At 45.7% G+C, this 13,017-nt stretch overlaps 1 protein-coding gene across 1 annotated transcript; it reads left to right on the forward strand.

Moving 5' to 3' along the window:
• The first annotated feature begins 840 nt into the window (after nt 1-840).
• On the forward strand, nt 841-12,904 carry znf142 (zinc finger protein 142). Its single transcript, XM_024388791.2, has 8 exons — nt 841-1,236; nt 4,120-4,606; nt 4,727-4,957; nt 5,220-6,044; nt 6,143-6,320; nt 8,668-11,689; nt 11,903-12,008; nt 12,126-12,904. Exons 2-8 carry the CDS (start codon nt 4,132-4,134, stop codon nt 12,704-12,706), a joined length of 5,418 nt encoding a protein of 1,805 aa, XP_024244559.1. The 5' UTR covers nt 841-1,236; nt 4,120-4,131; the 3' UTR covers nt 12,707-12,904.
• Nucleotides 12,905-13,017: the final 113 nt, after the last annotated feature.

Consider the following 13,017-nt stretch of genomic DNA (forward strand, 5'->3'; position numbering starts at 1 on the left):
CTCTTTCACTCCCCAGGGTTCTGTGTCTATGAATCTCTTTTAGCCTTGAGGCGCTTTCTCTTAGACACCCTGTTTTGACTGCAATAACTCACACATCTCTCAGACTGTTTCTTATAAGAAGCAGAGGCTAGAAAAGAACTGTGGAACAATATTAAACCTTATAATGCATATATATATATATTGCTAATCTGTAGTCCAGGACTCTATCGATGTAGTGAGGGAGGGGTCTTATAGCCCTTCCCCTTCTATTAATACAACATTAACATAATCAATTATTATAATACATCAACAATTTGGTGCAGCCCCTATTATGACCCCAAGGTGACCCCCATCAGCTTTAAGCCACAAGATGATGCTACAAGGTTAAGACACAAGGCTTTCAGCCACTACAGGATACTACTAGGATAAGACACGAGGCTATAAGTCACTTGGCCATATAATCATCCAGGAATACATCTCAAGCAAACTGGAAGAAAAAAAATGTGATAGGATCCTGTAGTTATAATTTTGTACGAATTTTAACATTATGCTCTATGACTATGCAAAGCTGCCAAAAAATATTGATTTCACAGGATGCTGCTGAGGGGAGGACAACTCATAATAATGACTGGAATGGTGTGAATGTAATGATATCAAACAGATGGAAACCATGTGTTTTATGAGTTCGATGCCATTCCATTTTTTCCCTTCCAACCATTACCTTCCCAAATAAGGTGTCACCACCAAACTACCGTGTCGTATCATACACAGCGTTTTACCGAATACTTTTATTTTGAAGGCAAACCGGAAAACTGGAAGTCTTAAAGTTGCTATCGGGACACTAATGTCACGGATAGAACAATGAGGTATTAGTTATTCAAAATCGTTGTTCATGTTGTTGCCGTGAATCATGTAGCGACCTCTATAATACTTCCGGTGTTCTATGAAAATAGCTCCGTCTTTTCAGGACGCAGTTGATGTTAGTTCCTGGTCTTCAAATGCAGCGTCATTATTAATGCTAGACCAAACTTAAGTGACCGAAAATGATTTTAATTGTCAACAATATACCTAGTTAGCTATATCTACATGCTGTACATATACGCCTTGAGTATACAAGTAATTATGATGAGATTCTTTCAACTGGAAATACTTAATCATTGCTCCACCAAAATAAACATAGTGATGGCGTCGTTTGGTCATTGGAGTGGCGATTTAGCAAAGTAAAAACAATCTACCCAGCTTCAATACCTTATTAAGGTAAGACAGGCTCATTAAATGACTTAGCTAAAATATGTTCATTACATGTAAACATATGTAACGATATCATATCCATCAGAATACAGGTCCATTTAGAAAGGTCTGACGGGGTAAAATACATTGTTTTCAAGAGAAAGAATCTCAGAAGTTGACGCAGTAGGTCAGAATTCTGTTTCATAAATGCTGTCATTATTAAGCACTGCTGATAATTAATTTGTTACTGGAGAACTCAAAACATAATTTCGAGTGCTAATTTTTGTTTATCAGCTAGTACTTCGTTTTTATAGAGGGCCACAGTGGGCTCGTCACAATACCCATAAAACCTAGCGGACAAACACAGAAATGGTTCCAATAATTTTTTTCATCATTTATTTTTCTCGAATGGGATTTCATGTAGGCTTTAGGTGCCTTTACTCAGTACTTTGTTGAAGCACCTTTGGCAGTGATTACAGCCTGAAGTCTTCTCGGGTATGATGCTACAAGCGTACACCTGTATTTGGGGAGTTGGAAGGTGAACCTTCACCCCAGTCTGAGATCCTGAGTTCTCTGGAGCAGGTTTTCATCAAAGATCCCTCTGTACTTTGCTCTGTTTATCTTTCCCTCAATCCCGACTAGTCTCCCATTCCCTGCCGCTGAAAAACATCTCCACAGCATGATGCTGCCACCACCATGCTTCACCGTAGGGATGGTTTTGGCCAGGTGATGAGCGGTGGTTGGTTTCCTTCAGACGTGACGCTTGGCATTCAGGCCAAAGAGTTGAATCTTGGCAAACTCCAAGTGGGCTGTCATGTGCCTTTTTACTGAGGAGTATATTCTGTCTGGCCACTCTACCATAAAGGCCTGATTGGTGGAGTGCTGCAGAGATGGTTGTCCTTCTGGAAGGTTCTCCCATCTCTACAGAGAAACTCTGAAGCTTTTGTCACCTCCCTGACTAAGGCCCTTCTCCCCGATTGCTCAGTTTGGCCAGGCAGCCAACTCTAGGAAGAGTGCCTTGGTGGTTTCAAACTTCTTCCATTTAAGAATGATGGAGGCCAGTGTGTTCTTGGGGACCTTCAATGCTGCAGACATTTTTTAGTGCCCTTCCCCAGATCTGTGCCTCGACACAATCCTGTCTTGGAGCACTACGGACAATTCCTTCAACCTCATGGCTTGGTTCTTTGATTTGTGGGACCTGATATAGACAGGTGTGCCTTTCCAGGATGCACATGAGCTCAATTTTAAGTCTCATAGCAAAGGGTCTGAATACTTATGTAAATAATTATTTTTGTTGTTGGTGTGTTTTATACATTTGCAAACATTTTTTGTCATTATGGGTTATTGTGTGTAGATTGAGGATGTTTTATTTAATGTAATCATTGTAGATTAAGGCTGTAATATAAAATGTAGAAAAAGTAAAGGTCTAAATACTTTCCGAATGCACTAACTTTGACATGTTCTGTTGCAGATTCAAAGCCAAATGAACTCATTGCAGAATTCATTCATAACCATGAATAAATAAGAATATTTATTTGACAAGAATGCACCTAGTCACCCATCAATCACCTGAACTCCAATTACCATTGTTTTAAAGAAAACAAAATGGTAAACAATTCATACGAATGTCTTTTATACATAAAATATAAACGTCTAAGTAAATGTGAATTATTTATTCATCAATGCCATAAACCTGGGACATCACAGAGGACCATATGAAAAAAATATATATCTGAGAGCACGCATATTCTTCTAATTTTCTAGTTTAAGAATTAGACTAGCACAAATAACATGTAAAACAGCATATTGTGATTTTTGGTGGGTGAGTTACAAATGGATAAACAACTGGATGTGTAAGTTAGGTTTAATATAAAATACTAGGTCAAATCCAGCAGAATGAGAAACACTTAACTCACTCAAAACAAGGAAGGCATGCCTAAACGCAGCTATATCAACTCCCTTCTTGTCAATTTAACAGGTCCATGTTGATTGTCATTTGTGAGTAGCACATTTTCCACAGTATTTAGTCCAAACCCCAGAATAAGCAAGAAAAGGCCAGAATTACACAGGTGGAAAAAAGGTAGCAAAAACAATACATCACAGCCGTTATAATCATTGACCAGTACGGAGAATTAAGTAAAACCACAAATCCAAATCCATATCTCCATCCATGGCTAATTTAGGAAAGGAACCATTTTAGCTAGCTTGCCACTGGAGGACAGAAACACAACGGGATGCAACAATGGGTTTTGATGCGATGTGACTGTAAAGCCAAATCCAAATGGTCTTCCCTTTACATATATATTTTTTGTGTTTACCAGGACCATTTTTGTGAAGGGGGGGTGGGGGGGTGCTGTGGGATAATTTTAGATACTCTTTGAAGAGGTAGGATTTCAGACGTTTTTCTCTGAAGATGGGCAGGGACTCTGCTGTCCTAGTTTCACAGGGAAGCTAGTCCCACAATTGGGGTGCTAGGACAGAGAAGAGCTTGGACTAGGCTAATCCTACCCCATTGATTTTAATCACTCAGTTGTGAGTTTATTTACATGCATGCAGACAGCTTATACCAGTTGTAAACAGTACTATGAAACAACACAGTGCCTATAACTGTAAATACATAGGTAGGGACACCTAAGGTAAACATTTTATTGTATATTCCTCCCTGTGTGACCAGGCAGCTCCAGTAGTTGACATTTCACTGTGCTTCTACACCTGCATTGCTTGCTGTTTGGGGTTTTAGGCTGGACTTCTGTACAGAACTTTGTGACATCAACTGGTGTAAGAAGGGCTTTATAAATACATTTGATTGATTGGCATAGTCCTTGGTGATAGGCACACTAACTCATTGTTATTTAGTATTAATTGCCTGTCATGTTATATGGCATAATGCTCTTAATATTTTCTCAACAGACAAATGAGCCAATGGAGACTGAGGGGTTGTGTCTCTGTGAAAAGTGCGGGAAGGAATTATCCGATAGCAGCCGCCTTTCCTCTCACCTTTGCACTGTGGACTTCACCAAAAAGGGACAGTTGACCCGTTATAAGTGTCCTTTGTGCGATGAGGTCTTTACCATGCCAGGTGCACTGAAACACCACTTTCAAAGCCATCGGAAGGAGGAACTCACAGGTCCGTTCCACTGCTCCGAGGAGGGTTGCCAGTTCAGCACCTCACACCGGTTGGTGTTCCAGGAACACCTGCACTCACAGCATGCTCTCACCCTCGTCTCTTGTACCTTCCGGTCCTGCACCTTGGCATTCCGCACACGTTCTGAGATGGAGGGCCACTGGCGTATCCATATGCCTTTCCACTGCCCCCGCTGTGACTTTGTGACCGCTCATGCTAAACAGCTGAGTACCCATGGTGTGGAACATGACCGTCCACTTGCTGCACCTGAGGGTAAACTTTTAGAATAAATGCATCATTCTCCACACAAACTAATACTCACTCACACACATTGTTATATTTAGGGTAGAGCCAACACGGGATGCCTCAATTTGTGTACATTTTTGTGCTCAGGTGACAAGGTGCCAACAACGACAGGCCAGGGTGGAAACAGCCAATCGGCTCTTGAGACCAGCTCTGGAAGGCCAAGAAGGGCCCGGAAACGCAATCCAGCTTATGTGTCATCATCACAAGAAGATGATGAGGATGAAGAAGAGACACAGCAGCACAACATCGACAATAGAGCCAGAGAGGAGGTGCAAAAAGACAAAGCAGCTACGAACATCAATGAGAACCCTTCTAAAGGTAGTGTGGGATCTCTAGACCTGCTTTGGCGTTGTTGTTCTTCTCTTCTGTGTTCAGGACCATTCAAGTTTTCTGGTGAGGTAGGGTTTTGCCAGGTCATCAAATATCAGATAAATGTTGTGCTAACCATACTTTTGAAAATCACTTTAAATCAGGTTTATGTCAGTAAATCTAGGTCTACATTTACATACTAGGAAATAATTAATAATTTAATTTGTTTCATTACAAGAGATAACACCCACATCTCCTCCCTGTCCTGAAGATCATATTATGGCAGGCATGGAGCATATGTATCGCACTCACATCTGCCCCGAGTGCCGCCGCTGTTTCAAGATGCGCTCCCACCTGCTGGAGCACCTCCACCTCCACTTCCCAGACCCCAGTCTCCAGTGCCCCACCTGCAACCATTACTTCACCAGCAAGAGCAAGCTGCGCATCCACATGCTTCGCGAGTCTGGCCAGAAGGTCCATCGCTGCCACCTGTGCAACTACGCCTCTGTGGAGCGCAACTCGCTCCACCGCCACCTGGCCAGTGTGCACTCCAACGAGGTAGGGGGTGACATCCACCCGGAAGTCTACCCCTGCCCCACCTGCGGCCAGAGCTTCCGACAGAGCCAGGCGCTCAAGTCCCACATGAAGTCTCACCACACGTCGCGGGACAGCCAGCCACTGGCCTGCTTCCAGGAGGGATGCTCCTTCAATACCTCTGACCGGAAGGAGCTCCAGAGACACGCAGCCGATGTCCATGGAATCAAGGCCGTAGAGTGCCGCCATCATGCCTGCAACGCCATCTTTGGTAGCCCCCAGGACATGGAGGCCCATTACCGGACACACTTGGCCTTCCACTGCTCACAGTGCGACTTCTCCTGCTCCAACAAGAGCCTCTTCCGGCAGCACAAACTGCAAGGCCATGCCGGGGACGAGGAGTTGACCTGCAACTTCTGCCCCTTTGCCACGTTCAATCCTGTGGAGTTCCAGCAGCATGTCGGCCATTTCCACGCCAATGAGAAGATCCACCGGTGCCATCAGTGCAGCTTTGTCACCGCACACAAGCGGGTCCTACGACGGCACATGCTGATGCATAGTGGTGAGCAGAAAAAAGTAACGTAACATTGGACTGTTCTACTCATCCATAGCTTCCAGATAACTCATTTTTGAAAGTCATTCATGTATTTTTCTTTCAAGGTGAGAAGCCCCACAAGTGTAACCTGTGTGACTTCAGGTGCCGTGATGAGACCTACCTCTCAAAACACATGCTCATCCACTCAGATGACAAGAATCATATGTGCTCTGAGTGTGGATATGTCACCAAATGGAAACACTACCTGAATGTGCACATGCGCAAACATGCTGGTGACCTCAGGTAAGTGATTTACTAGTTAGTTATTTTGCACATACAGTACCAGTCAAAAGTTTAGACACACCTACTCAGGGTGTCATCAAGGCAAAGGGTGGCTACTTTGCAGAATCAAACATTTGTTTAACACTTTTTTGTTTACTGCATGATTCCATATGTGTTATTTCATAGTTTTGATGTATTCACTATTATTCTACAATATAGTAAAAACAAAGAAAAACCCTTGAATGAGTAGGTGTCCAGACTTGACTGGTACTGTCAGTCTTCGAGAACTGTCAGTGGCGCAGCGGTCTAAGGCACTGCATCTCAGTGCTTGAGGCGTTACCACAGACACCCTCGTTTGATCCCAGGCTGTATCACAGCCGGCCGTGATTGGGAGTCCCATAGGGCGGCGCACAATTGGCCCAGTGTCGTCCGGGTTTGGCCGGTGTAGGCCGTCATTGTACAGTGCCTTGCGAAAGTATTCGGCCCCCTTGAACTTTGCGACCTTTTGCCACATTTCAGGCTTCAAACATAAAGATATAAAACTGTATTTTTTTGTGAAGAATCAACAACAAGTGGGACACAATCATGAAGTGGAACGACATTTATTGGATATTTCAAACTTTTTTAACAAATCAAAAACTGAAAAATTGGGCGTGCAAAATTATTCAGCCCCTTTACTTTCAGTGCAGCAAACTCTCTCCAGAAGTTCAGTGAGGATCTCTGAATGATCCAATGTTGACCTAAATGACTAATGATGATAAATACAATCCACCTGTGTGTAATCAAGTCTCCGTATAAATGCACCTGCACTGTGATAGTCTCAGAGGTCCGTTAAAAGCGCAGAGAGCATCATAAAGAACAAGGAACACACCAGGCAGGTCCGAGATACTGTTGTGAAGAAGTTTAAAGCCGGATTTGGATACAAAAAGATTTCCCAAGCTTTAAACATCCCAAGGAGCACTGTGCAAGCGATAATATTGAAATGGAAGGAGTATCAGACCACTGCAAATCTACCAAGACCTGGCCGTCCCTCTAAACTTTCAGCTCATACAAGGAGAAGACTGATCAGAGATGCAGCCAAGAGGCCCATGATCACTCTGGATGAACTGCAGAGATCTACAGCTGAGGTGGGAGACTCTGTCCATAGGACAACAATCAGTCGTATATTGCACAAATCTGGCCTTTACGGAAGAGTGGCAAGAAGAAAGCCATTTCTTAAAGATATCCATAAAAAGTGTTGTTTAAAGTTTGCCACAAGCCACCTGGGAGACACACCAAACATGTGGAAGAAGGTGCTCTGGTCAGATGAAACCAAAATTGAACTTTTTGGCAACAATGCAAAACGTTATGTTTGGCGTAAAAGCAACACAGCTCATCACCCTGAACACAACATCCCCACTGTCAAACATGGTGGTGGCAGCATCATGGTTTGGGCCTGCTTTTCTTCAGCAGGGACAGGGAAGATGGTTCAAATTGATGGGAAGATGGATGGAGCCAAATACAGGACCATTCTGGAAGAAAACCTGATGGAGTCTGCAAAAGACCTGAGACTGGGATGGAGATTTGTCTTCCAACAAGACAATGATCCAAAACATAAAGCAAAATCTACAATGGAATGGTTCAAAAATAAACATATCCAGGTGTTAGAATGGCCAAGTCAAGTCCAGACCTGAATCCAATCGAGAATCTGTGGAAAGAACTGAAAACTGCTGTTCACAAATGCTCTCCATCCAACCTCACTGAGCTCGAGCTGTTTTGCAAGGAGGAATGGGAAAAAATTCAGTCTCTCGATGTGCAAAACTGATAGAGACATACCCCAAGCGACTTACAGCTGTAATCGCAGCAAAAGGTGGCGCTACAAAGTATTAACTTAAGGGGGCTGAATAATTTTGCACGCCCAATTTTTCAGTTTTTGATTTGTTAAAAAAGTTTGAAATATCCAATAAATGTCGTTCCACTTCATGATTGTGTCCCACTTGTTGTTGATTCTTCACAAAAAAATACAGTTTTATATCTTTATGTTTGAAGCCTGAAATGTGGCAAAAGGTCGCAAAGTTCAAGGGGTCCGAATACATTCGCAAGGCACTGTAATTAAGAATTTGCTCTTTACTGACTTGCCTAGTAAATTAAAGGTTAAAAAAAGTGAAACTAGTGGTCTGTTTTATGGTGTGCATGCAGTAGTGTAGGGATTGTTAACAGATAAAAGCATTACAAAATACTTTTTGTTTGATGTTCACCCAAGTTGATGTGTATGTCTGCTCTAGCACGTCTTGGTGTGAGAAGTGGGATATCATATCAGGAGTTAATGAACCTAAGGCCACACTTAGGCATTGAGAGATTGACCGATCCAGTCCGTTTCTTCTCCTAGGTACCAGTGTGACCAGTGCTCCTACCGTTGTCACCGCACGGACCAACTGAACAGCCACAAACTCCGACACCAGGCCAAATCACTGATATGTGAAGTCTGTGCATATTCCTGCAAGCGCAAGTACGAGCTTCGCAAGCACATGCTCAAGCACTCTCAGGGAGAGGGCCATCAACCTCCAGTCTTCCAGTGCAAGTACTGTCCCTATCAGACATGCTACCGCCAGGCTCTGCACAACCACGAAAACTGCAAACATACCCGGACTCGAGAGTTCCGCTGTGCCCTCTGCCCCTACTCCACTTACAGCAGCACCGGCCTCTTCATCCACAAGAGGAAGGCTCATGGATACGTGCCTGGCGATAAGGAGTGGCAAGAGAACTATGCAGAGAAGGAGAGGGAGAACTCTGTGGACCTACTGCAGGGCTTCTACAAAATGCCAGCCAAGAACTCTGCTGAAGGTCCTATCAAGAAACTACAGGAGAAAGTCGCTGGCTCTGCTGTTCAAAATGAACACAACCTAGAAACTGTAACTGGCCCCAAAACCACAGAAATGGCAAATAAAAATTCTGATATTATCCAAGTGGTAGTTGACAAAGGGATTCTGGCATGTCACAATTCAACAGATAATCCAGAGCAATGCTGTACTTTAGTTTTGACAACAATAGCTAACACAGAGTGCACTGAGATGGCATCCATGCAGGGTGAGACGCCAAACGGCAGAGACCCAACTTACAGAAGACCCACGGTGGACCCTAAAGGATCTAACACCCTGAGCCAAAAGCCGGCATCTGCAAGTGAGGCGGAGGAAGAGGACATGGCTATGGAGGATTGCGATGACCTAAACGATTCAGAAGACAGAGAAACTCCTTTAACCGCTACAAGGCAACCAGCAGAGGCTGCAGAGAACAACACACAGATAGCGGAGGTGTCTAGCGCCGCTTGCATCTCATCCTCCGAATCATTGGCGCAAAGCGCCGACTCTGAGATTCGTCTGAAGGCCATGAGGAAGCAAGACAAGGACCAAGCGGAGGCTCTGGTTTTGGAAGGCCGGGTTCAAATGCTGGTGGTGCAGAATGAGGCCGGAGAGGCTAGCATATACCGGTGCGAACATTGCTCCTACGTGACTCGCAAGCAGTCCTCTCTCCAACACCACTGCCGTTCCCTCTGCCTCGCCAGGTGGAAGAGACTCAAGTGCCAAGCCTGTGGGGCGCAGTTCAAACAGAAGAGAGGCCTGGACACCCACCGCCTTAAGAAGTGTCCCGCTCTGCAGAAGAACACCAGGAGGTTCATTGGCACTCCCTCTGCTGGACAGTCTGGAGAAAGGGACTCGGGTCAGGGTAAATCCCAGATCCCTGATAAAACCACAACCGATCAAACAGCCGATCAATCAGAGATAGTATCTTGTGATGTTGCGCCAACCGAAGATTCCATAGACACACAACCAGAAATGAGAGGAGAGGAAGCAAACTTGTGCGATTTGACCAATCCTGGAGGCTCGGGTGAGAGAGGATCTACAGCACTACAGAAAAGCCAAAGGAAGACAGTTGGAAAGACAAAAAGGCAAGTGAAAGTTGGCAGGGTAAAGAGACCTGTGAAGATGAAAAAGATCAATGAGGGAGAAATCTTAGGAAAGACAGACAAAGCCCATCCTGTGAACACAGAGAATGACAATGCTCATAGCTATATAGAAGATGACATGAAATTCACTTGCAAGATGTGCAGTTTCAGGTCCTCCAGGCTTGTGACGATAGAGCGCCACTGTTCGACGTGCACAAGAAAAACTCCCACAAAGAAGGCTGTCCGAATTGTTAGCTCTCTGGAGCAGGATGATGACAGCAATGAGGAGGATATGAATATTAAAAGGAGTTCTGAAGAAGATGTGGTTGAGATAAAGGTATCAAATCCAAGCTATTCTCCTAAATTTTCCTGTCCCAACTGTCTTTTCAGGTGCAAACAGAAGAGAGCACTGATCAACCACGAGAAGCGAGGCTGCCTGAAGCCAGACGAGGTGCAGTGCGAATTCTGCTCGTATGTGGCCAAGTCACAGAAAGCTATGGCTAACCATGTACTGGTCCATCGGAAAGACAAGTTATCGCTCTTAAAAAAGGTCAAAAGGTCAGTTTTGCGTTGCGACCATTGCCCCTTTACTTGTAAGCAAGAGCGTTGCATGACCCAGCACGTGGCTCTGAAGCACGAAGGTGCCAAGCCCCACCGCTGCCGCTTCTGCCCGTTCAGCACCACACGGCGCTACCGCCTATATGCCCATGAATCTCTTCACACCGGCATGGGCCGCCACAGCTGTGATGTCTGCGACCAGACCTTTGGCGCTGCCTCCAAACTCCGCCAGCATCACAAGCGTGTCCACGACAAACAGCCCTCTCATTTCTGCACCCTGTGCGACTTCAGCAGCTACTCCCTCAACGATGTCGGACGACATACCCTCCGTTGCCACACAGGGAAGCTTCTGCACCCCTGCAGCCAATGTGAGGCACGCTTTAGCTCCGACACAGCGCTCAAGCAGCACTGCAGCCGCAAACACCTGAGCCCCGCCAGCGTAGCGTGCCAGAAATGTGACTTCAGCTGTGGCAGCCAGGCCACCCTCAAGGTCCACCAGCAGAAAAAGCACCCTCAGCTGGACTGTGCCACCTGCCAGGAGACCTTCCCCACCCGGGAGGGCCTGGAGGAGCACCAGAGGACCCACCTCACCCAGCAGTGCCCGCTTTGCCCCTTTGCCACCCGTAAGAGGCAGCCACTCATCCAGCACCTTCTCGACGAGCATGAGGATGGCCCCCCAGAGGACAAGCCACTGAAGTGTGCCATCTGTGGCTTCGCCTGTCGCCACCAACTGGTCTTTGAGCAGCACGTTCGCTCCCACGGGGGTACCCGCCTTTACAAGTGCACCGACTGCCAGTACTCGACTCGCAACAAGCAGAAAATCACATGGCACATTCGCATACACACAGGGGAGAAGCCCTACCATTGTGAGCAGTGTAGCTACTCCTGCGTAGATCCATCAAGGCTAAAGGTGAGCAATGAGGTCCTTCAAAATCTTTGCTGTAATGTAACACATGGTACTACACCATTTTATTTTATAGAAGTCAGGTCCTCTCGGTCTAATACCAAACCATTGGGCTTAAAAAGTCTACAAGGACTGGTAGAGGACCTTCTATAATAAGATACCATGTGTTACAAATGGTGTAGTAGATACCTATTTATCATCATTGTCATTCCATTATAGTATCACATGAGGATCCACCAGGAGGAGAAGAAGTACCTCTGTCCTGAGTGTGGCTACAAATGCAAGTGGATGAGCCAATTGAAGTATCACATGACCAAACATACAGGTACAAAGTATGAGTCACACTATTGCTGTCATCATTTATAACAAATACATTTAGTTGGAATTCGATCATAAAATGACCTTTCCCCTGCCCTTTCTTTCTCTCTCCCTCCACCCTCAGGGGATAAGCCATATGCGTGCGAGGAGTGTGAGTACCGCACCAACCGTGGTGACGCCCTCCGCATCCACAGGGAGACGCAGCACTGCGACGCTCGCACCTTTATCTGCGAGAAGTGTGGCAAAGGCTTCAAGACGCGCTTCCTCCTTAAGACCCACCAGCGTAAACACAGCGAGGAGCGGCCTTATGTGTGCGGCCTGTGCCGCAGGGCCTTCCGTTGGCCAGCCGGCCTCCGCCACCATTACCTCACCCACACTAACCAGCAGCCTTTCATGTGCCGCTACTGCCCCTACCGTGCCAAGCAGAAGTTCCAGGTGGTCAAGCACCTCCGGGGGCACCACCCGGACCAGCCTGTGGAGCAAGGGGTGGCCAAGGATCCCCACGCCCTCAGCCTAACCCTGCAGGATGCCCGTCTGGGGGGGCTGGAGGAGGGGGCTGGGGAGGAGGTGGAGGAGGGAGCTCGGGAGGAGGGGATGGAGGTGATTGTACCGGATGGGGTGGAGGTGTTGGTGCAAGAGAGGGTGGAGGTGTTGGTGCAAGAGAGGGTGGAGGAGGTCACAGAAGGCCAGCAAGGTGAGGAGTAAAAAGGTTCAGCCCACTCAACTGGAACCTGAGAAAACAGACATTTTAGTGAACGTTTTGATGCAGTTTTCCTCATCCAAGCATGATGAGGACTGGGCTACAGCGTAAACTTGAATTAAACATCAACAAAGGACCTTGTCTTAATGAGTATGCATGTACATATACTACTGCAGAGTGCACCGTGAAACAAATATACAATTGTATGTTTAGTATTAAAATATTGTCAATTAATGGCGTATAAAAAAAAATGCTAACTGACAATTACAAGAAATGGGCAGTTTAAAAATGTTTAACCAATAGGAATATAACTTTT

This window comes from Oncorhynchus tshawytscha, linkage group LG26, assembly GCF_018296145.1.
Source record: "Oncorhynchus tshawytscha isolate Ot180627B linkage group LG26, Otsh_v2.0, whole genome shotgun sequence".
Lineage (NCBI taxonomy): Eukaryota > Metazoa > Chordata > Actinopteri > Salmoniformes > Salmonidae > Oncorhynchus > Oncorhynchus tshawytscha.